The sequence below is a fragment of the Carettochelys insculpta genome, chromosome 10, assembly GCF_033958435.1.
Source record: "Carettochelys insculpta isolate YL-2023 chromosome 10, ASM3395843v1, whole genome shotgun sequence".
NCBI classification, from domain to species: domain Eukaryota; kingdom Metazoa; phylum Chordata; order Testudines; family Carettochelyidae; genus Carettochelys; species Carettochelys insculpta.
The window spans coordinates 47494138-47519249 of NC_134146.1; the positions used below are offsets into that span (position 1 = coordinate 47494138).

The following is a 25112-nucleotide window of genomic DNA, read 5'->3' on the forward strand; positions in this document are numbered from 1 at the left end:
CTTGGTATCGCTTGGGTTTATGCTCCTTGTAGCACTGAGCTCTGGCTGAGAGCCACTCTTTCAGGGCCTAGGAAAACAGGTGACATCTTGGATGTGAATGCGATTGGCACACTGTAGCTTAGTCAGGCATGACCAGTTTGGGGCTGTACTCAAATCAGACCTTTTTTTTTCTTTTCGTTTCGATACCCTGGAGAAGAGTGGCCCAGAACCCACTGAAAAGGAGACACGGGGCCTTTGTCACTTCTTCTGGCACCATCTGTAGCTGAAAGATGGCTATGTGGCAGGTTCTAGTGGCGGCTGGAGACCAGCCCTTTGACTTTGGACATCTTCTTTGTGGGCTGCCTTTGCTCTGCATGGGGAGGGCACTCTCGCTCTGCCAGCTGCTGTTCCATCTCTTGTGCTGATGACGAGGCCGTGGCTTTTAACGTTTTCTTTATGTTTGTGACCTGGGTGAGAAGAGACAGCCAATCAGCATTTGCTTCCCCGCCCCGCCCACAGCAGAGAGGAAGTCCTTTCCTAAGCACGGAATGGAAATGCCCTGGAGCACCAAGAGTGGATACAAATCTCCGCCCCCCCAAGTGCACATTAAAACCTCTGGATCAGACTTTATTATGTGTTAGTATTAACAAATGGCACATGACCTGATCTGGAAATACTCCATGTTACCCCTGGCTTGGAGGCAACTGGAGGATGCAGATATCTGGTCCTATACTTTCTACTGCCTGACTGTAGGAGGCAGCTATCTTACCAGTCTGCAGTCCTGAAGTGTCTGTTTACTGACAGACAGGCCTGCAGATTGCACCGGCTGGAGGTGGGGGCAGCCATTCGGGGTGCTTTGAAGTGCCTCTCCATGTGGCTCTGAGAGAGGAGCCACCAGCGCTGAGATTTCAGCTGTGCCGAGGGCTGGTTGGCCTATCAATTAGGGACTAAGAGCCACATGGATAGGTGCAAAGAGCCATGCATTACATATTTATTTTTATATATCTGTCCATATAGATATAATATCTCTCTCTCTATATAATAACAGAGTATCAGATCTCAAGAAGTGGGTCCGCCCCACGGAAGCTCATCAACGAATACATTTACTTTGTTAGCCTTTAAAGTTCTACATGCCTGCTTTTTTGTTTTAGTGACTGATCAATAGATAGATCGATAGATACCCAGAGACCTGGGAGGTGTTTGACAAACAAGCACATGCACCAGATAACAGCGGGAAGTGCCAACTGCATGGCATCGCACCCTGCCAATGCTGGCACTCGAGTGGTTGCCATGAAAAGAATTAGTGAACTGACAGGCACAGCCTGAAATGAACACAGGAATCAAGAGCCCAGACTCCCCAGGGCTAGAAACAGACAAACCAAATGCATCCTGGGAACCAGCCAAATCACGGCCTCTAAACAGCTTCAAAAGGCCAGTGTGAACCTGCAGGGATGCAAAAGGCTTCAAGTAATAAACCTTGAGCTAGAGTCTCAGGACTACTATCACCTTTGCTACAGCTGTATTAGTTAAGATTTGGTCTCACAATCAGACCAAAGCCGTGTGCTGATTCTGCCCTCTGTTGGCCATCTCTGGATATTACAGCAATAGGGGAAAACATTTTGGCTCAAAATTTTAAAGAGCAATTCAGGATTTTGGAGCCCTCATATTGCCACATTAAATAGACCAGACTTTTGGAAATCATTGAAGACTCATCCAGGGACTGACAAACCTCTATTAAGGGAATTCTGGTTAGTTAGCCATTTTTGAAAATGCAATGACTTGTATCTATTCCCTGGAGTGGCAGGGGGCTATCTACCTTTGCAGAGTTAACAACTGAGGCACACTGCAAGGGAAGTTGTTTTCAAAAGCACTTTCTACAGCTACAATTTATGGTTTCTAAGGAAAAAATGTACCACATCGGCACCACTGACGATGCAGTTCAGAAGGATGGCTAAGAATAGCTATGGGGAAATTTTTAATGATGCTCCTAGGTTTACAATACAGTAACTATTTTTTCTTATTCTTTCTGGATTTTCATTATTCACTGTGAGATCCAAAGTTGTAGAAACATCACATTTGTTGTGTGTTGGGTGTTAAAAACTGGTTTCCTAACAAATCAAGGCACGTATCAGAGGGGAGCCGAGTTAGTCTTGTATCTTCAAAAACAACAAGAAGCCCTGTGGCACCTTATAGACTAACAAGTATTTTGGAGCTAAAGCTTTCATGGGCAAAGACCCACTCTGTCAGATTGCCCAGGAAAGCTTATGCTCCAAAATAACTGTAAATCAAGGCAAGGTGCTCCCAGCAAGTTTATAAAGGAAGGCTCAGAAACCTGAAGATCTGGTCAATGGTCAGTGCTGGTTTAGATCATCCATGAAGGCAGGTATGATAGGGAAGAGGAGGAATCTGAGTTTTCCTAGCAGGTGTGTCACAAAACTAGCACACCTGTTTGGCGTGACTGTCAGTCTCCACCCAGCAGAAGCCCTGGACTGAATAGCAGATAGCGCGGCAAGGTAAGGATTAAGAGACATCGACAGTGTCATGCAAGGGAGGGTCAAGACCTCTGCTCACACTACACATTACTCAGACCCCTTAGTTTCTCCCCTTAATAAGCACAAAAATTCACCTTGCGAAACTTGGTGTATCTGACAGACTTATCACCAGAGCAGACAGGAGAGATTCCACACCTACCTCTGTCTCGACCTGTTGCTGAGTTCGGTTGTGGTTCTCTTTGTACTGATTGGCTCGAAGCACTTGCTGTTCGATTCCTAACAGGACTGCTTCACACCCATCACACCTGAAAATGCAACAAACACTCGTGCACTCAATGCTGGATTGTTTGATATGCAGTTTGGGGGTGGGGGGTGGGAAATCACAGTTCTGTCTGAAAGTTGAGGAGTTTATCTTTACAGTAGAACTCAGATGACTGGAGATGAAAGAACTTGGGGAAAAGATGTTTTACTCTATTCTGTGTGTGTTTATTTTGTCTCTCACTGCACTGCTGTGCGGCTACTTAGTTTTACTGCTTTGATGATAGCAAGTCTAGGAGGTCACATTTGCATGCCTCCTTGTGCCCTATAAGAAAATATTTGTAAGTAGCAGCAAAGCCAAAGCTGACACAAAAGAGGCAGCAGACACGTGTGTGAACAGAGGAAGCAGGGGCTCATCCCAGCATGCCTGGAAGAGCTGCTCTATTATATCCTATTAGATTCACCATAGAGGAGCCAAAAAACACGTTCAAACTTTTCAAAATTGCTATGTAAAGGGGATAGATCAGAAACTGAATGTTGTGACTACTCAGAAAATAAAAGTCACACTGAGAAAGTCCCCCTAAGAAATAAACAAGCTGAGTGCCAAGAACACTTCTCCACTCAGGGCAGATCTGCATTACAAGGAATATCCACTTAAGCTGTGCAACTCCAGCTATGTGAATACTGCAACTAGAGTTCATGTACCATGGGTCAAATTGACACAAGGTCTCCACTGCTGGGGCAAGGGTGGAGCGGGGGGGTTAGAATCTATGGCGGGGTGGGTCTGCCTTCTCATCAACTTCCCTTATGCTTCTTATTCTGGTTTAGTATCAGATTCCGCAAGAGTGTGATCGATGCTCAATTTAATCGGTCTTCACTAGGCCTGCTAAATCCACCGTGGGGGGTGGGGAAATCAATCACCGCAGCATCCATCTCCTGGTACGGGTAGACTTGCCTTCAATGAAGGTCTCAACTCTCATTCAAAGTGGGCAGGTATAGAAAGGGGCTGCAGTGGGTTCAGAATTAGACACCATGCAATTCAGAAAGATCCAAGAAGCTGCCGTACGCCTTCCTTGTAGAGGGAGGAGAAAGAGTGGAAAAGAGAAAAACCAAGTGACCCAGCTAACTACTCTTACCCAGCTTCTTAATCTTTGTTATTTCTAATTCACCCGTCATAGGTAGGCAATGACTATGTATTACCTAGTCAAGTGGGAATCAGTGATAGTCCCTGTGGCCTAGAAAAATGGCACTCCTCTGAGTAATTGAGTAATGAAGGAATGCTACAGGAAGAACTGAGAAGCAGTTTCCTGGAAAACTGATACAAAACTACAGTAACCAGAGCAAGATGGTCTCGGCCAAAAGCATAAGGTCTGCTTCATTTCCAGCAACAAAAGAAGGCCTACAGAGGTATCCAGAATGCTTTAGAAGTGAAGCTTAAAGTGCTGTGACTCTGAGTTACAGTTTGGTAACATTTCCCTGAGTAATTCTCATTGCCAGAGAATTAGAACATAAGAACGGCCATACTGGGTCAGACCAAAGGTCCATCCAGCCCAGCATCCCATCTGCCGACGGTGGCCAATGCCAGGTGCCCCAGAGAAGGAGAACAGAAGACAATGATCAAGTGATTTATCTCCTGCCATCCATCTCCTGCCCTTGTTCAGAAGGCTAGGGCACCATACTTTATCCCTGGCTAATAGCCATTTATGGATCTAACCTGCAAAAATTTATCAAGCTCTTTTTTAAACCCTAATAGAGTCCTGGCCTTCACAGCCTCCTCGGGCAAGGAGTTCCACAGGTTGACTGTGCGCTGTGTGAAGAAAAATTTCCTTTTATTAGTTTTGAACCTACTACCCATCAACTTCATTTGGTGTCCCCTAGTTCTTGTATTATGGGAAAAGGTAAATAATTTTTCTATATTCACTTTCTCCACACCATTCATGATTTTATATACCTCTATCATATCGCCCCTCAATCGCCTCTTTTCCAAACTGAAAAGTCCCAGTCTCTCTAGCCTCTCCGCATATGGGACCCGTTCCAAGCCCCTAATCATCTTAGTCGCCCTCTTCTGAACCTTTTCTAATGCCAATATATCTTTTTTGAGGTGAGGAGACCACATCTGCACGCACTACTCAAGATGTGGGCGTACCATAGTTTTATATAGGGGAAGTATGATATCTTTTGTCTTATTATCGATCCCTTTTTTAATAATTCCTAACATCCTATTTGCCTTACTAACTGCCGCTGCACACTGCGTGGATGTCTTCAGAGAACTATCCACTATAACTCCAAGATCCCTTTCCTGATCTGTCGTAGCTAAATTTGACCCCATCATGTAGTATGTGTAATTTGGGTTATTTTTTCCAACATGCATTACCTTACACTTATCCACATTAAATTTCATTTGCCATTTTGCTGCCCAATCACTCAGTTTGCTGAGATCTTTTTGTAGTTCTTCACAATCCCTTTTGCTTTTGACTGTCCTGAACAACTTGGTGTCATCTGCAAACTTTGCCACCTCACTGCTTACCTCATTTTCTAGATCATTGATGAACAAGTTGAACAGGATCGGTCCCAGGACTGACCCCTGGGGAACACCACCAGTTACCCTCCTCCATTGTGAAAATTTACCATTTATTCCCACCCTTTGTTTTCTGTCTTTTAACCAATTCCCGATCCATGAAAGGATCTTTCCTCCTATCCCATGACCACCTAATTTACATAAAAGCCTTTGGTGTGGGACCGTGTCAAAGGCTTTCTGGAAATCTAGGTATATTATGTCCACTGGACATAGTGGACAAATCTATCTTAGTGGACAAATCTATCTTTGGTCATCAGCAAAATTAGTACTGTAGGAGGAAGAAGGGGTCATTCTACAAGAAATAAATAGGATGAAATTCAATAAGGACAAATGCAGAGTATTCCATTTAGGAAGAAACAATCAGTTTTACGCATATATAATTGAAAATGACTGCTCAGGAAGGAATACTGCGGTAAGGGATCTAGGGGATCATAGTGGCTCGCAAGCTAAATGAGTCAACAGCAACACTAGCAAAAAGTGCAAACTTCAGTCTGCGATGTAGCAGCAAGAAAGAGGCAGAAGATTTCTTCCACTCTACACTGAACTGATTAGGCCTCACTGGAGTATTATGTCCAGTTCTGGGGACCACATTTAGGGAAAAATGTGGCCAAAATGGAGAAGGTCTAGAGAAGAGCAACAAAATAAATTAAAGGTTTAGAAAACATGACCTATGAGGTAAGATTGAAAAAAACAGGTTTGTTTAGTCTGGAAAAGAGGAGGCAGAGGGGACATAATTTTTAAGTATATAAAAAGTTGTTACAAGAACAATGGAGAATTGCTGTTCTTAACATTGGAGGGTAGGACAAGAAGCAATGGGCTTAATTGCCACAAAGGAGGTTTAAGTTGGACATTTGGAAAAACTTCCTGCCAGGGTGGTTAAATGTTGGAATAAATTGCCTGGGGAGGTTGTGGAATCCTCCACCATTGGAGTGTGTAAGAACAGACTAGATAAACATCTGTCAGGAATGACCTAGATCAGGAATGGGCAAATTTTTTGCCCTGAAGGCCACATCACATGGAGCATCATTTCTGGAGGTCCGGTGAGATGAGCCTGTGGGGAAGGGGAACAGAATAAGAGGGGCCGGGGCGAGCCACCCCAGGTGGGAGCTCAGGGGCTGGACAGAAGCTTCCTGTGAACTGCGTGTGGCATGCAGGCTGTAGTTTGCCCCTCTCTAGATAATCCTTAGTCCTGCCATGAGTGCAGGGGACTGGACTGGATGACCTCTTGAGGTCCTATGAGTCTAAGATGTCTGTTTCTAGGTTGAGCCCAATTTGGCATGATTGTAGGAGAGAATCTAAAGCCAAGAGACAAGATAACCGAAGGCTTGTCTCTACTACATGGGGATCCGTGTTGCAGTGATCGATCCATTGGCCATTCATTTATCGTCTCCACTTAGATGTGATAAATTGGTCTCCCAGTGCTCTTCTCTCAATGCTGGTTCTCCACCAGGACAAGAAGAATAGGAGGCATTGACGGGAGAGCCCCTCACCGTCCTTACCATATACAAGACACCACAGTATGTCCCCTTCAGCTGAAAGTCAGCTAAAAGATTGATGCTTGGCGTTCGTGTACACAAGGACTAAGGTAAGAACTAAGGTAACTTCAGAAGCTGAAGCCACTTGTACCATCAGATGCACTATTATGATAGCAGCTGTAGGAAATACTGGCGAGGGTGTCAGAGTTTTTTGTCCAGGATAGGTGTGAGTGTGCTGATGAATGGCATATGCTAAAGCTAAGCTAACATTTGATTCTTATGTGATTTAAAAAGACAGGGTGAGATTTCTTTTGAGACATTCCTCACCAGCAAATCAGACAAGGTAGAAGCACCTCCTGCTCACCATTCTTGGAGCGTTTTAACAATATTACTGATGTCTTTCTTTTGAATGTCTCTGCCAATACAGAAATCCACCTCCAGCATCTGGTTGCGCTGATCCAGTTTCCCCTGAATAATGTCTGTATATACAGCTTCAATGATTAGATCTTCCAGCTCCCTCAGATTCCTCATGTCCAGGTCTTTGAGCAACACAGAGTAAGGAATGCACTAGAAACAGGCAATTCAAGAACAAACAGTCACTCATGGGCCCAGAACGGAAAGCTGAGCTTAGTCTGGATGTAGGGCTAGTACAAGCTTGCAGTCAAACAAACATTTATTGTACACATCCCACCAGTAAACAAGGAGTGTAACAAAGGAAGCAGTTATAATTAGATTACATTATATACAAGGCATTCCAGTAAGCCTTTGTTACAGTAAGCTCTGGAGAAAGGGTTGGGGTGGCTGGATTGTGAAACATAAGTCGGTTCCCATCCCCACCCTCTCCTACCCAGAATGGATAACAACTTTCAAGAGACAGATCATTCACAGGGTTCCGTCTCCATTAGCCGACCTGATTTCTCCTTCCAGAATGCCAATGTCTCACTCTTTAGAGAGCTCTTCCATCATTCCAAGCTCCAACTTTTTGGAGGTTCATTGAGTTCCATGAACAGACGGGACCACTGTACATCGCAGATAATTTTCTAGTCACTGGTTTTTCAGAGCACGCATGCAGCCTCACGCACATATGCAGCCTAATGCACACCCAAGTACAACATTTGGATGCTTATCTGCAGAAATGTTTTCTGTACTTTACCTTCATTCTGGAAGCCAAGCTTACAATAGTTAAATGTTTCAGCTTGTTCTTCTGGGCCCCAGTTAACTCTGGCAGGTTATCCTTGTTTGCTGTTCAATGGGAAAAAAAAATTGGAGAACAAATTTTCAGATTTTCCTTCAAAAATTAAACAAAACCTTCGGGTGAAAGTCTTTGACAGAGCTGCACCCCACTAACAACTGCCTCTGCTATGTTGGGGTGCTAGGGAGGAGTCAGTGCTACCACAGGCAACAGCTGGACGACATCCAAGGAGGAATAGAGGCAGAATTAAAAAGCAAGACAATTATTAACCATTCTAATTCTAAAATCAGAATTCACATGTGCACAGGTGAAATCCTGCCGAGACATATGGGTAATATTTTGTTTCCAGAACCAAACTATTTGTCCCCTTTCAATAAGTTCATGCTAATAAAATGTTAGACTTTAGTTTCACCAATTGTAAAATGCAGATGATACTTCTCTGAAGTGCTTTGGTAACTATGGCTGAACATGTCAAACATCAGGTTCATGGGGAGAAAACACATTATTATCTACATATTTCCATGGCCATGCTACCGCAACAGTATCCATATGCCTCCAACATAGTCACAAACAGAAGGCAGACTGGCTGCTTTCAAAAGCAAAGGCTCTCTTTGAAATGTGTGTATTAAAGAAAGAGCTAGCATTTCAGGGACATTGAAGTTATCTGGCCATCCAGGAACCCATCTTACCCATCTCTCGCAATTCTTTCCCCTCATGTCTACTCCCTGTTTGTTTGGGTTTTATTGGGAGGCAGGCAGTGAACACTCTTTCACTTACTATCTTAGTTTTTGATAGTGGCTTTAAGCCCAATGCATTGCATAGTGCTTCACGAACTGTGACTAATGTAATTATATTTAACATCTTTATGAGGGGAACTATCGAAGAAGCCTTTAGCTTCAAAAAGAGAGGTGACACAAGAATAAGGAAGGCAGTTAAATGAAAATGAAAAGGAATGGTCATAAGAGCGAAGTGCTTGCAAGCTCTACGAAAACTCCTTAAAAACACAGTAATAGAAACTCGACCTGTATGCATACCCCAAATAAAAGTTATTTTAAAAAAGTAAAAGGACCAAAAAAAATGTCACCATGGCTAAGTTGAGTAAAAGACTGAATTAGACACAACAGGTGCATCTACACTAGGAACTAGCTTCGAAGTTAGGCACTACTTTGAAGTAGCCAGCAGAGAGTCTACACACATTTTGCCTTACTTCAAAGTCAACTTCCAAGTAGGGAGCCCAACTTCGAAGTCAACAAGCAGTCCTGTGGCATGTCATAGACTAACATATTTTGGAGCATAAACTTTTGTGGGCAAAGACCCACTTCATCATCTATGCATGTGATGAAGCGGGTCTTTGCCCATAAAAGCTTATGCTCCAAAATATCTGTTAGGCTATAAGGTGCCACAGGATTTCTTGTTGTTCTCCAAGATACAGACTAACACGGCTCCCTCTCTGATACTTACAACTTCAAAGTCCTTACTCCATTCCCAGGAATGGAGTAGTGCCCTACCTCAAAGTTTAACTTCAAAGTAGGGTGTGTGTAGGTACTTATCTTCGAAGTAAGTAACTTTGAAGTTATTTTTTTAGTTTAGACACAGCCAGGGCATCCTTTAAAACCAGGAAGTCAAAACCTACCAAGGAAAATAGAGAGGAGTATAAACACTGGCAAGTGTAAAAGTATAATTATGTAAGCCAAAAATAATTTGAAGAGAAACTAGCTAAAGACATAAAAACTTAGAGCAACAGGTTTCTTAAGTTCACCAAAAGAAGGAAGTCTGCCAAATAATCAGTGGGACCATTGGACGATTGAAGACCTAAAGGAGCACTAAAAGGTATTTATTTAGATGCTAAATCAATTTCTGCATCCGTCTTCACAGCAAAGGATGTGAGTGAGATTCCCATACCTGAGCCTTTTCTTTCATTTTTTCTTCTCAGGAGACAAATCTGGGGAGCTGCAGCAGACTGAGGTGTCAATAGAGGAGGTTTTGGAAGAAACTGATGCATTAAACAGCAGTAAGTCACCAGGACCAGACAGGATTCACCCAGAAGTTCTTGAAGAACACAAATGTGAAGTTGCAGAACTATTGACTATGATATGTAGCTATTGCTTAAATCAGCCTCTGTACCAGATGACTGGAGGATAGTTAATGAAACATTGATTTCTTAAAAAAGCTTCAGAGGCCATCCTGGCAATTATAGGCTGGTAAGCCTAGCTTCTGTCCCAGGCAAACTGGTTGGAAAAAATCAAGTAAAGAACTAAATTATCAGATATATAATAGAACATTGTATGTTGAGGAAGCATCAACACAGCTTTTATTAAGAGAAATCATGCCTCACCAATCAATCAGAATTATTTGGGGGGGGGGTGTCAAACAAACATACACAACAGTAATCCAAAGGAAATAGTGTACTTGGACTTTCAGAAAGCCATTAACAAGGTTCTTCATCAAAGACTCTCTAGCAAAGCAAGCAGTTCTGGGATCAGAGGGAAGATCCTCTCATAATCAGTAATTGATTAAAAGATAGGAAACCAAACATAGCAGGGTCCCCCTGTGATCTGTACTGAGATCAGTGCTGTTCAACATATTTATGGATGATCTAGAAAAAGGGGTAGACAGAGATGTGGCAAAGTTTGCTGCCAATACAGGTTTCAGACTGCAAAGAGAGTTACAAACCGAGCTCACAAAACTGGGTGACTGGGCAACAAAATGACAGCTGAAACTCAATACTGATAAGTGTAAGATAACGTACACAGGAAAACGTAACTTCAACTACACATACAAAATAATGGACTCTAAATTACTTATTGGTCTATATCGTGGATAGCTCTCTCAAAACACCTCCTCAACAGAAAGAAGCAATCAAAAAAGGTAAGAATGTTAGGAACCACTACAAAAGGGATAGATAAAACAGAACATTCATAACATCAGTATATAAATCTACAGTATGCCCATGTCTGGAATTCTCAACGCAGTTCTGGTTGCTCCATCTCACAAACGATATATCAGAATTGGAGAAAACACACAGAAGAACTATAACAATGATTAGGACTATAAAACAGCTTCCACATAAGGAAAGATTCAAAAAAAAAAATGAACTACTACGCTTAGAAAAGATGCGACTAAGGGAGATATTACAGAGGTCTATGAAATTGAGAGAGATGCAGAAAAAAAATGAACAAGAAGGTGTTATTTACTCCTTCACATACGAACAAGCGGTCACCCAATGAAATTGAGATAGCTGGTTTCAAACAAACAAAACAAAGTACACTACTTCTTCACACAATGCACAGTCAACCTGTGGTACTTGCGTTGTATAGTGAAGGGTGATGGCCAGCGCACTGCATACCGTATGTGGGCAGAAGAAGCTGACGTCAAGGATATTAGTAAAAATCCCTACACTTACAAGTTATGCACTGGGATCTAACACCCAACCAGAGCAAGCAGGTCCTGTGACTTGTCACATCCTAGACAGCCACAGATTGCAAAGAATGAATAAAGCTTATGTTGGGTCCATATCTATAGGAAATTTCACCCCAATACATTTATTTCAATCTGTTCTTCAGATTTTACAACTGAAGTGCTCAGATACTACTGTGATGGCCAGCAATGAGATCCTGGGCAGAATTCTTTGTAAATATTCTGAACTGTAACTGTCTGAACTCAGACTGCTGCTCACAAATATTAAGTACTGCACCGTATCCAAACTGAACCATAGCATGAACAGCACAGCAAGCTTGGAATGCACTTTCTGGCAGACACCCTATCCTGACTCAGATCAGGTGCCTTGGAAGTTATACACAAGTGGTTACGTCCCAGGAGAAATGTCTACTTTGCTTTACCATATGAAGACGTTACAGAAGCCGAAAGAGCAAGAAGCAAGATGGGTCTTTTGCGTGACACCCTTATTGAGTACGGCCAACAGTCTCCAAGCAAAGAGAGTCTCTATGGTCTGTTTTAAGGCTGACTAGAAAAGCTGTTTCTTTTTGAGATTCTTCCTTTGTAGCTAATTTCTCAGTATTCCAAACGCATAACAAAGCGTGGATTACAGCACAGGTTTAGCTCCTGCCATCTCTCTCTCAAAGAATTAAAGAGGTTTAATACATTCAGGAGGGAAAAACAATATAAACCCAGATAAACCGTGACATAACTACTCTGCTAAGAGCTCACTTTGATAGCTGCAGTGCTTTTATTTAAACAGATAGCGAGGGGCCAATTTGCAAAGAAAGGCATGTGCAACAGTGTGTGAAACGCACATGCCATTGTGCAACTGTGCACCTAATTTGCATACTAAACGAGCAAAACTGCATATTCAGACTGGACTTTGGTACATAAGAAAGGACTATTTATTTACCAGTCTAGGCATTCATGCAAGTCCTGTATTTTTGCACACACATTCAGGAGACAATTATAAGTGCAACTGAGAATCGTGAAGGGAAAAACATGACACAAACCTCATTTACCAAGTCCAGTTCAGAATGGATTTTCAAGACTAGGTTACAGATTCTCTAATTTCAAAAGAGATGGAGAGTTTGTCCTCTGCAGAATAAGTATCTTTTGACCACTGGGAAGAAAACAAATATCGCTGCAAAACTACTCATGTCACAGTGACTCCACCCAAGAGACGGTGGTAAGATGTCAATTCTAATCATCTAGACAAGCACATAGTAGTTTAGCTATTGCTCTTCTTCTATAGTCAGTTGAAAAAATATTTCCCATGCAGGACGTCTTCAACGGACAGAATTTTACTCTTAGACCCTTTCAACCTGCCACATTTACAGAGACATCACACACTTGGCAAGTCAGCTACCCTGATTTGCCTGGTGAGATGCACCATAGAACTGGAAGGAACCTCAAGAGGTCATCTAGTCCAGTCCCTTGCACCCATGGCAGAACTATGTATTATTTATACCATTTCTGACCAATGTTTGTCCAACCTGCTCTTAAAAATTTCCAGTGATGGACATTCCACAATCTCCCTAGGCCATTTATTCCAAAACTTAACCACCCTATGGAAGTTTTTCCTAATGTCCAACCTAAACCCTCCTTTGCTGCAATTAAGCCCACTGCTTCTTGCCCTACCATCAGGGGTTAACAATTCTTCTCCCTCCTCCTCCTCAAAACAACCTTTTACGTACTTGAAAACCATTATGTCCCATTCCAGACTAAACAAACCCAATGTTTTCAATCCTTACTCTCAGATATTTTCTAGATCTTTAAGCATTTTTGTTGCTCTTCTCCGAATTTTCTCCAATTTGTCCACATCCTTCCTAAAATGTGACACCTGAAACTAGCCACAAAACCTTGTGCTCACCCCACACCACCTTACCCCTTCAATCTTTGCCAGGTTCTGAGAGCATTTGCTCATTGCAATTTCTTACCGATGTAATCTGGGTATGTTCCGTAGGCAAACAGATTCAGTAACTGGAAATAAGCAGCATTAGGCCCTTCAGCAAGCTGGAGAGAAGGAAAGCAAAAGAAATCTTACATAAGCCAATGTAATATTGGTGCACAATTTGTCCTCAGTGTTGGTTTTAATTCCACTCATATCTATCTTAAAAATACATATAATAAGGCCTATTGTCAGACAACAGGATCCTTTTTGATGTCATGTAAACAGCACTACATTTCAGTAGTTCAAGAATCAGGATGAGGAAGCCAATTCCACATGTTAGAACATGAGTTTAGTTTATATGGGCAAGTGCTTCATGTAACATCTTAAGAGATTAAAATGAAGAAAGTGTCCCCTTGAATTCAGCTAGTGTTCTTGTCACAGGACTGCAGATTATGGTGCTGGTATGTTAAGAATCCTTACTGGTGACTGGGAACACAAGAAAGTTTACTTGCAAAACTACAAACAATTTCAAAGCAAAGCAGGTTAGAGCATTTGCTTCTAGAAGTTCTATACTTCCTCTCAAACAAATATTGCTACAGTTGTCGCACTAACCTCAATTGCTATTTAGTTCTTCTAATCTACATGATTTGTGACATGAAAGTCTGTGGCAAAACACAAACATACAAATTGATGCTTAAAACTGTTGACGGCATTTTTGGCCAGGCACAAAATCTTGTTTAGAAAGATCAGCTGCAACTGCAATCGGCAGAGGTGCTGCCACTCCGGGATTGCAAGCAGAGTGCTCTCAAAAAGGGGTTTGGAAGGCTGCAGCTTACTCCCCTTAACTAGCCCAAACTTGGTGTCATGATCCTGAGGGTTAGCCAGCAGCCTGGGAGTAAAAGGGTTAACCTCCTTAGCCAGGTGGAGTTGGCCTATAGGAATGTAGGTAAGAATTTCAAACTGGGACAAAGGAATTTTTTGGCTCCTCCCTTTTCTATCCTCTGGTCCTTCTTCTTTCCAGCCATGAGGGAGATAGACACAGAATATCTCCCTCCAAGAGCAGGTCCTCCAATCTTCTGTAAGTCGCGTAAAGTTTAGATAAATCTGTTAGGCTTTATTGTTTTATGGTTTGGGAAGTGGGATCTGATGTCTGTGCACTTTTTAGAAATGTTCTTTTACTCTCCTTGTAACTAAGTTCTAGGCCCACAGTGGAGACTCCCCATTTGTTTTACTTTGTGACTCTTCCATCTAGTCATGAGGCTTGCAACATGAATATTGTTGTAATAATAAAAGTTGTCTCTTTTTCTTTTTATTAACCTGGTATTGGTTGATGTGTGTGTCCTGGTTTTTTACTTTTGGGGCTGAGATTTCCCAAGTAGTCTTTCCCTGGTTTCCTTATTATTACTTGGGTGGTGGCTGCAAATTTTATCCCCAGAATCTAAGGTTTTTTTAGGATTTTGGGAGGGGAGTTTATACCAAAACCTGGTAGATAAGGTTTTGGAGGTACTTTTGCTGGCCCCCACTTCTGCATTGATCTTGCTAGAGTGGGGAAGGAGCCATGACACTTGGTGATCCACACATGCTGCAAAACTGATCAGTGAGAGGGGTTTCAGAGAAGGCTAAAGCTATGATTCCCATAATAATGACAGAGTAGAAAGGAGGTTTTTTGCTGATGTCTAGCTGGCTGAATTCCTGGTTAAAATGATTAGTTTAGTGCTGCTGAAATGTTATCATATTAACCACAAGTTAGAAAGCCTGGAGCCTTGCATCAATATCTTATTATTTAAATCAAAATACAGGTTGAACCTCTCTAGTCCAACACCTCTGGGACCTGACTGATGCTGAATGAGAGAAGTTGCCAGACCACGGGAGGTCAATACTGTCTAGCATCATTACCAACACTTCCACTGCTTACTGCACTCTCAGAAGACATTTAGGAATAAATTACATCTAAATAACAGCAAAGAACACTAAGCTGTAAACAAATGTCATGGGACCATGGGAAACTTGGCCACACCCATGATAAGTGGGTGTCCAGCTAACTAAAATCATGCCAGGTTATGGATTTTGCCAGATGAGACAGTGCCACATTGGAGAGGTTCAAGCTGTACATACATAAGACAAAAGTGATGCCCTCATGTACAACAGGTCCTCACAATGCTCTGTTAATCTGTAATTCTGACTCACGGAATGAAAGATGCATTATAAAACTGCAGTAAATTATGTCAGATTTTCCCCAAGACGGACATTCTGCTGTCCTTGTCTATTATATGCATGGAAATTCCTAAGAGATATCTTAAACCAGGACTGATGGGAAAAGGAAAAAATAAAGGTGAAAACATAACTCTTACCTCTTGCACATTTGTTAACTCCAACAGCTCTCCAAAGACATAAACCCCAGGAGCCTCTAGCACTTGGTTTATCAGAGCAGTCAGGGCTGATCCGTTGGTGCCTTTTGCTAATAAAATGAACTGCTCCAGAAGATTGCAGGATGGTTTCTGTTCTCCTGCCATTCTAGATTGTTCAATCTGCCAACAAAGAAATGGTTTTTATGATTATTTCCTTCATCTTTGTGCAAAATGCTGCTTCAAAGTGGATCAGTAAGCATAGACAGAATATTAACATTCAAAACTTAAGTATGCCTTGTGTTTCATGGTAAGTCAGTGCAGGACTAAGTCCTGGAAGTCAAAGTCGTATTCATCCACAGAGCAGCAACAGCTCAAGCAATAGCTTTCTAAAGGTTCCAGAATACTGTATTGCCAACATGCCTCAGCAATGACTATAAAAGTAGGAAAGGGCTTCAGATTCCATGGCTTTCAATTCTTTTGAGACTGCCAACTGGTGACAACTATGATGATGGCTTTTGTGATATCTAATAGGAACTGGCTCAGACCCACCCCACCACATCACAACTCACTACATGGCAAACAACTGATTTAAAGAAAAAAGAGACAGAGAGAGAAAAAATCCAATTACATAGGCTTGAATATTTCATTTTCCCAATAGTGTTGGAATAGCTGTCAATTAACAAGGCAGTCAGAGCAAAAGAGGGGAAAATGAAAAAGCTCTGCCACTAGCTTACTTAGCTACTGTGAATTTTTGCCTAGAGGACAAAGTTACATTGATTTATGTTAATTACAAGGCTTAAGAAATAAAACAAAACAAAACAAAACAAACCCCACCTCTCTCTTTATAAAGGTACATCTTTGTCTCCAGTGCAGGTCCAATGCATTGTGACCTGTACCTTTACTCTGAGCATCATCATTTGGGTCCTGAAATGTCAAATCCAGGTACCAGTTGACAAGTTCAGAAAACAAATGTGGTAAGTTACAAGTCACATGCAAGCCACAGAGAACTTGATCTCCTAAGCCCAAAATTCCTATTGGACTGATTTTTTTCATGTTATATTTATAAAGGACAGATTATGGTGACAATTGTAAGATCTTGTTGTTAACCTTTGTGTCTCCCTTAGTCCCACTAGTCATTACCTAGGAAAACTGAGGCACAAAGCAGTTAAGTGACTAACTAAAGCTAACACAAGCGAATGTGATAGAACTGGGAATAAAATACAGCTATCATGACTTCTAGGTAAGTGAAAAGTTAAGTTATTTGTAAGCATCAAAGCAAACTTACTTTAATCAGTAGCTCTCAAAGTGCTTTCCAAGTCTTGGTAAGCATTATTACCCACATTTTACAGACAAGAGAACAGTTGCAAAGGTGAAATAGTTTGCTCAAGAATATAGTGAGTCAGTGAGAGATGGATATACAATCTAGGCCTTCTGATTCACTTACATACCCTAGCCCAAGAGCCTCAAACTTCATTGTACGGCGACCCTCTTCTGACAACAAAAAATTATGACAAAGGGGGGACCAACACTTGATCCCACCCAAGGGCTGCCACTCCAGGAAAAGCACCAAAGCCCAAGGGGCTTCAGCCACAGACTGGGGTCCTGCAACCTGAGCTGCACCACTTCTGCTTTAGTCCTGGGCCCCAGCAAGTCAAAGTCAGTCCTATGATGTGTCTACACTAGGAACTAACTTTGAAGTTAGGTCCTACTTCAAAGTAGCCAGAAGAGAGTCTACACACATTTTCCCTTACTTTGAAGTTAACTCTGAAGTCCTTACTCCATTCCTGGCAATGGAGTAGTGCTCTACTTTGAAGTTTAACTTCCAAGTAGGTTGCATCTAGACACTCAAATTTGAAACTGCTTACTTCAACACTGCCCTTCAAAGTAAGCAACTTCAAAGTTATTTTTGTAGTGTAGACACAGCCCTAGTGACCCTATTAAAGTGGGCTGTGACCACTTTGTGTTCCTGACCCAGAATCTGAGAACGACTGCAGTAATCAATAAGGCTACCTTTCTGCAAAAAACTGATCATTTACTCATTTTGCAGGATTTTTTCTTTGGGTTTGTTCTACTATCCACACTCCAGATTGCACGTTTGCACACAGCCAGTTGCGTACACTCTTCCTGAACACACTGGCAGCACAGAAGCAAATGGCAAACCTAGCAATAGTACCTATTTGTGGACAGCATTCATTACTTCTTTCTCATTTTGCTAAGAACTGAGGAGGTACCCAGGTTTTGTTTTCAGTTCAAAAAAGTATGGCGAGCCGTACACCCAGTATTTTCAAGTGAACAGTAGTACTTGCATCATAGTCACATTTCACTTGTTCACACTGGGGTTTTGGTTGTCTAGGCTGGTGCACAACATGATTTCTCCAGCCTGTTTGGCAAACTTCATATTTCAGATACATTTTAATCTTTCCAATACAAAACCATGCACGTTTCTGGCCTGAAAGCCTGTCAAAAGAGACACAAGTGCAGTACTCACTGCCTGGATTTCCTGCTTCCACACGTTGTAAGTCAGGGTGAAGCCAAACTGACCCTCAGTAGTGAATGGGAGAACACACAGATTTCTCACAAAAGCATATTATCCAAACATGTAGGGCCTGGAGGTCAGTGTGAGTGCACAGGAGAAGACGGGGGGGTTCCTAAATGTGGCAGACAAACCACTCAACACAAGTGTTGAAGCGAAATGTACTGTGTATCTTCTATGTAGAACTATTCGCCTCCAACAGGAGGCGCATAACAAAGGTTTCTGCAAATGCCCACGTGTCTAGACCAAAATCAGAAACAAATTCAAACTGGCAAAGGGCTGGAAGCAAAACAAGGAGTCCTGGAGACAGAAATCTCTCACTGGCCAGGGACACACAAATATGCAGGGAGGCCACAAGCTACATAGCTCACACCTCCAGTAGGACAAAGCTAGCAATTCACTCCAAGCGTTGGTGAACGCACCCTCCACCGAAGGCACCACAGGAAAGCACAGGAACCCCGTCTGCTCCCCCAAAGTAGCAGAGGGCGAGCACGGGGGCAAAGAGGCACCTGTCGGGTAGGGAGAGAAAGAGGCCAGAAATCCCCGGGGGGCCCAAGCAGTGACACCCCCGCCCCGCCCCGCCCCAGGGCATCTCAGGGAAGAGGGGAGCCCGGGGGAGCCCAGCCAAGCAGAGCCTCCCCCGGGGAAAAACAGAGGCGGGTGGGTCCATGGGGGGCCCGAGGGGAGACCCCCCCCGCCTCCCGGGGTAGCTCAGGGAAGAGAGGAGCAGTGGGGGGCCCGGCCGGGGAGACCCCCGGCAGCTGTGCGGGGCGGCGGGAGCCCAGGCCAGGGGAGCTGCGGCGGAGGGGGCGCTGGGAGGCCTCGCTGCATTCAGAGCCTCGGGGGCCTGGCGGCGGGAGAGCCCCAGAAGCGGCGGGGCCGGAGGCGGGGAAGGGCCGCGCAGGCCGGGCCCCGCGGGGTGGGGAGGCCCCGCGGGGTGGGGAGGCCCCGCAGGCCGGTGAGGGAGCGGCGGGGTGGGGGGGGAGGGGGGTCCTTACCTTACACGCCTGCTCCGTCCGGCTCCCGGCGCCTCCCCCGCTGCTCCTCAGGCCGCCATGACAGCGGCGCCGGCGTCCTGCACTCAGCTCCTTCCCCCGGCCCCCGCCACCCGCACAGCGCGTTCCGCCCGCCGGCGGGCCGGGCCCAAAGGCCGCGCTGGCCGGAGCCTGGCTGGAGCAGGGGGCGGACAACTGAGGTACAGGCCCCGACCTGTGTAGGTCAGAGGTCAGGCTAAGGACTGGGTCAGAGGTCAGGTGGGAGCTGGGGTCAGAGGTCAGGTGGGAGCTGGGGTCAGAGGTCAGGCTAAGGACGGGGTCAGGGGTCAGGCAGGAGCTGGGGTCAGAGGTCAGGCGGTGCTCAGGCTTGGTGTAAAAGATCAGCCTGTGTTGTCCACTGCCTAGTAGGTCAGAGGTCAGACTAGTCTAGAGCTGCCCCCTCTCCAGAGTTCCCCAGGATCCAATGTTCCCTCTAAGCTTTCTGGCCACCTGCGGATGTCTTTTATCCATGTGTGGAATAAATTTCTGTGTGCACTGAGGCATGTGCAAAATGGGTCACCATCTCGAAAAGGTCTGGAACCGCTGATCTTTTCCATCTGTGTGCAGAATAAATGTTACGTGAACCAAAGCATGTGTGAATGTTTACCGCACTTAGAAACAAAACCTAGCTGTGGGCACTCTGTTAATCAGCTGGGCAGCATTGGAATCTCTCCTGAGTGGCAGCACAAGTGCTTAGGGTACAGGGAACAGTGCCAGGAAAGTCCCTTTTTTGAAGCAACCATCTCAAGAAATCTGTCGGGGTGCTCAGGACAACACTGCCCGTTGTCCAGGTGTATGGTCTCAGGATCATCCTGCATATGCTAGTTTTTTGTACCTCATCCCTAAGCTGGGGCTAAGATCAGAGGTCAGTATGGGTGTAGGGCCCAGAGGTCTAAAAGCTGATCATTATTGGCCAACGTGTAGCTCATAGGTCAATGTGGGTGGAAACTGTTGTTGGTCGGTTTCATACCCATGAGTGCATTGGACTAAATAAAACATGAGGATGATATGGTTTTACCTACATTGAACTCCAGTACTTCCCTGCCACCTTTTGGCTGCCTCCAAGAAAAGGAATGGAAATTTTGATGAAATAACATGGTATAACAAATATCAGAGTTTCTGGGCCTGCCATCTTTTTCAAGCCGCTGCACACCTTAGTATGCACTCTCTGATTCTTCATCTGCATCATCACCTCTCCGTCTTCCCTTCTGCACAAGTCCATCACATTTATTCCTGGGAGAATTCTCCATGTGCAGCATTTATGTTCCCCACAGATTTCTTTGCTTCCCTGCAGAAAAATTAATTCTGTTGGGGAAGCAAAGGGAAGCTTCAAGAGTGGTCATGTACTCCTCCCTGGCACCTCAGCAGGACAGTTTTGGGCTGAAGAATTCTATAACTCACTGCTGAGAAGGAGGGGCTTTTGCAGTCATACATGTGAAAGAGAAATTGACTTAGCATGGAAGGGCAGGGTGTTGGGGTCTTTCTAAGGAGGTAGGCATGGGGCTGGTTCTGTCCTTGGTCAAAGCAAAATACAGCAGCCTTCCTGCTTAGTGAATTTTTCCCATAGTCTTTTTTGAATTTTTCCAGGAGCATAAAATGGTTATAAAAGTTGTAATGCTTTTTTACTTGTCAGAATGATGTAAAGGATAGTATGGCCTTATAGATGCTTATGATGTTTTAGTGATTAAAACTACCAAATTTTTGGACTGAAAAAAATGTCCTATCAAAATGTGCTGCATGAACTGGAAATGGTTAGCAGCCAATATAAATTGCGAGTTTGATTCTCCAGGCCTCACGTGCTGTTCAGTTGCCTATGATGTAACACTGAACGTATGGCTGCATGTAGCTGTTGGCTAATGACATAATAAAAGGTCACACGCAGCTACAGTATATATTAAGCAATGGAGTTTGTGGATTTTCTCCAGTGCTCCCACTTTCATTGTAATGTAATTTAAATAAATTACCAAAATAATTGAAACCACTGTGATTATATTGCATTATTTTGACAAATAACGTGTGCAGAATTTTAAGCTATTGTGTGTGGAATTTTTAGCTTTTTGGTGCAAAAGTACACATTGTGAAAACCATGGGCAACAAGAGTCTGAGGACAGTATAAATTATAACAGACATCCTTGACTTCCTGCTTTGCACAGTAGCATTGAAAGCTCCACTCCTGCCCTCTCATTAATTGCTGCACAATCAAAGGAAAAAGAAAAAGCAGTGGCTCAGACAACACTAAAACTACTGGAGAAGGCAGGGGACGAATTATAACGAGCTAAGACACATCCTTCCCAGGCAGAAGGATTATTTGGGGCAAATTATCAGAAGGCAAAAGCAGGTGTAATTCTTTCGAAGCTCCTGGACTTGTGCCTGTTTAGGCTTGCAGTGAATTTGGCTGTGTGACTCCACATGGAACCCCATTCTCTCTGTCTCGGGAAGAATGAATGAGGGTCATAGAACATACATCTCCCAAAAGACTGACCATAGACTGCAGAACATTTTTCTTTGAGAGTGGAGTTGATTTTACAACAAACGTAGGTACTTTAAAAGTAAGAGGCATTTGGTCTCCTGATCCAGGGCTGACCTGAGGCACAGTAATGCATTTAATCACTTGGGAATCAATGTTCAGAAGGGCAAGTATTAATGTGGCAGGATCAGGTCCAGTTTAGTTTCCCCACTGTGAGACTACAGGGGAAAGTAACTCTTAGCCCAATCCCTCCCCTGGTAGCTTGGGGCCCAAAAAAATTATAAAATGTGCCCTGTTCTGATCTCAGATAATCTCTCAGTTTACCAGATGTGGGGTAGATAAAATAGAAGTTACACTGTTGTACCTGATATTTGGGATCCACTGCTCAGAACTCACAGTTGAGACTGAAGTCCTCTGAGCCTATGAAAGTCAGACAGAAGGGTCCAATCAAATGGAAATTAGGTGCCTAAATACCTTGGATACATAGTATCTCCCGTTCAGCATCCAGAAGCTAAGCAACACAACACTAACGAAAACTTCTGAAAATTGTCCTTATTTTTTCATAAAGCAACTGTCGTAGCTGAGCATGGAGGATGGTCAAAATAATCAGAACTCCTGGGTTTGCTTTCCTATTCTGCCTAAGTCTCATTATGTGACAACAAGTAAGTCACTTCACATCTGCATACTTGTCTCCTGATTTGTTACATGGAGATAGTAATGATTTTGTACTTCACCCAAATCTGGGGGCAGATCTACACTAGGGGAGAAAGTCAACCTAAGATATGCACCTCTAGCTATGAGAATAGCATAGCTGGAATCGACGTACCTCACGTTGACTTACATTGCCGTCTTGACAATGGGAGGTCAATAGGAGAAATTCTCTCGTCAACGTCCCTTACTCCTCATGACTGCAAGGACTCTCGGGGTTCACGGGGACACCCTCAGCATTTGATTCAGCACATCCCTACTAGATATGCTAAATCAAATCCAAGAAGATCAATCTCTGTTGTTTTGACACTGGGAAGTGTAGACATAACCTCAATTTTCTGCCTCTGGAAATGAGTAACTTTCACTGAAATCAATGGGAGTTACTCATACCCTCCGGTGAGAAAATCAGGTCTCTAAGGGAGTTACAAGCTTAATGAATTTATGTTTGTAACAGATTGTGAAACTCTGAGGTGAAAGCTGCTCTGTGGGAAGCAAAGGGCTTTAAATATTTTAGCCTTGGAATATCTCTGATGAGTGAAAATCTCTCTTGGTGCTTAGAAGACCCAAAACATCTTATTTGAGTGTTTTTTAGCAACAGTGTTTTGGACTGAGGAGAGATGCTGAAGCGAGAGAAAAGAAGGTTACAATGATTAAAATGACAGATCGCCAAAGAATGGACAAGTGTTATAGCAGTGGGATCAATGACTAAAGTGTCGAGCTTGGTGATAGTAAAGAGGAAAAAATGTGAGATGCTCCTATTTAATATCACTCGTCTGCCTGAGGGACTTTAGAAATAATTTCCAAGAACCGGACAGCAATTGAATTTCAAGGTCACACTTTTAGCCAATTGTTCTTCCTCTGACTCTTTCCTCTTTGCAGCTGATGCAGCTCTTATGTGCTTATGTCCTTTTGTGAAGACAACTAGGCACTGAGAAGTTTGAGTTTAGCTAGTCATAGCATGGGAGTGGGAGGAGATGAGGATGGATGGAAGGCAGGACTAATAAAACAAAGCAGCCTTCTGGGTCTAGGATAATCAGCTGGGGACTCAACAAACCTAGATGAAGATTTATGGTACAGAATTGCAAATACATAGAAAGTTCTACCTGCTGTGCTCTTATAAACTATGCAGAGTGATGTTTCTAACCCTTGTGATTGCAAAGGAAACCTTGTGAATTTGAAAGTGTGGCACTTTGTCAGGGTTTCTGTATTGCAAACTGAACTTTATCAAGGGATTCCATCTTTAAAGTACCTAGCTATGATTTAAGTTTGTTCCCTAGTACAGTGGTGTGATAGCCTGGGGAACCTGTCTATGTAATATTTCGTTTAAATTTACAGACTCTCTAACTAACTATAATTTTCTGTGTGTATTGACTCTTTCCTTTACAGTGTTGTAGTTCTGTTGGTCCTAGGACTTTACAGTGAGAAGATGGATGAGGTAATATGCTGGTCTAATAAAAGACCTCCCACCTTGTCTCTTCTGTTTTGTGGCAGAAAACAATGTCTGAGAAACAGAAACAGGGTCATCATCAACAATCGATCAGCCTTGCCCTGGCAGAACGGGGAGGCTACTAGCCAACCACTGATGGTCAATGACCGGCAATCTCACAGAGGGTGGCAGAATGGAAAAGCCTCAATGATGGGACAGAAGGATCACAAGCTGTTGGAAACTGCTTTTTAAAAGGGCCATTTTCTAGCAAAGGGGTGGGGAGTGCACCATTGCAGAACTAAAAGACCAAGCGGGAGGGGTGGCAGCAGGGGCCTTCGGACTCCCAAAGGACACTGATCAAGATCCAAAGGATGCTCAAGGGCGATGAAGAAATTGAGGACGTGCTTAAATGCAGATGGAGATGCCTGTTGGTTTTTCTTGCCTGTAATTCGCTTTTACTTTTTTGTGAATAAAGTGTGCACATTTAAGAAGTTCCTTTGCAAAGCATGGAGCTTCCTCGCTTTCTCTGTCGTGTCCTTGAAGGGTTATACTACAAACTGGAATGCCCCAAAGGGTAGAGCGCTGGAGACAACTTGAATAAACTATTTGTGAGATTGGAGGGGATTTAGCACTGGTTTGGGGACCTAGGGCAACTGGACCATGGAAACCAACGTCCCTAAGGAGTTCCAGAGCAAGAGTCTGCACTCAGGGGTGTGCCTGAGAGGCCAGACTTACAGACAGAATATGTATGCTGCTCAGACTCAGTTAGATTGGAAGCACATGAGATCCAAAGGTTGGGTCCAGTAGAGCAGCCAAGTGACTGACCACAAGGGGGAAACCAGCCACGCTTGTAATAAATGGTGCAGGGCTTAATGTTCTCTAAACTTTTTTAAACTTCAAACCAAACCCACATGATTAAAAAAACATCAGGAAAGGAATAAGCTCCAGGAGTACAATGAGAATGTATGCAGAAGAAGCAACAGAGTGAGGGCTACCTAGTTATTGCACCCATTGTAGCATGTATGATTACCCGCCCTGTGGGCAGGTGGCGTATGTGTGGCCTTCACTGCACAGAGCTCCTGACCCTCAGAGACCATGAATGGGCTTTGGAAACCAGAGTGGCTGAACTGGTTGGAAGAGATAAGGGAGATAGATAGGTACAGAGCTGAAACTTTCTGGGACACAGTGAAATGGTCCCACCTCCAGTCAGACAAACTCTGTGCTGTTAAGGAGGGTCAAAGTCCCAGAGAACATCCAGCTGGAGCAGAGGGAAATGATTCCATAGGTGGG

The 25112-nt window shown here is 43.6% G+C and overlaps 1 protein-coding gene across 3 annotated transcripts; it reads right to left on the minus strand.

The window, feature by feature from the left end:
• Window positions 1–138: 138 nt before the first annotated feature.
• Window positions 139–19248, minus strand: COPS7B (COP9 signalosome subunit 7B). Of its 3 annotated transcripts, none has more exons than XM_075004004.1 (7): window positions 19186–19248; window positions 15658–15834; window positions 13353–13428; window positions 7936–8024; window positions 7147–7349; window positions 2671–2776; window positions 139–446 (listed from the first exon to the last, which is right to left on the minus strand). In XM_075004004.1, the coding sequence occupies exons 2-7, from the start codon at window positions 15817–15819 to the stop codon at window positions 288–290; spliced, it is 795 nt and encodes a 264-aa protein (XP_074860105.1). In that variant the 5' UTR covers window positions 15820–15834; window positions 19186–19248; the 3' UTR covers window positions 139–287. The 3 variants fall into 3 exon arrangements, with proteins under 3 accessions (XP_074860105.1, XP_074860106.1, XP_074860107.1); XM_075004005.1 differs by lacking the exon at window positions 19186–19248 and adding an exon at window positions 18610–18715; XM_075004006.1 differs by lacking the exons at window positions 13353–13428; window positions 15658–15834; window positions 19186–19248 and adding an exon at window positions 12426–12465.
• Window positions 19249–25112: the final 5864 nt, after the last annotated feature.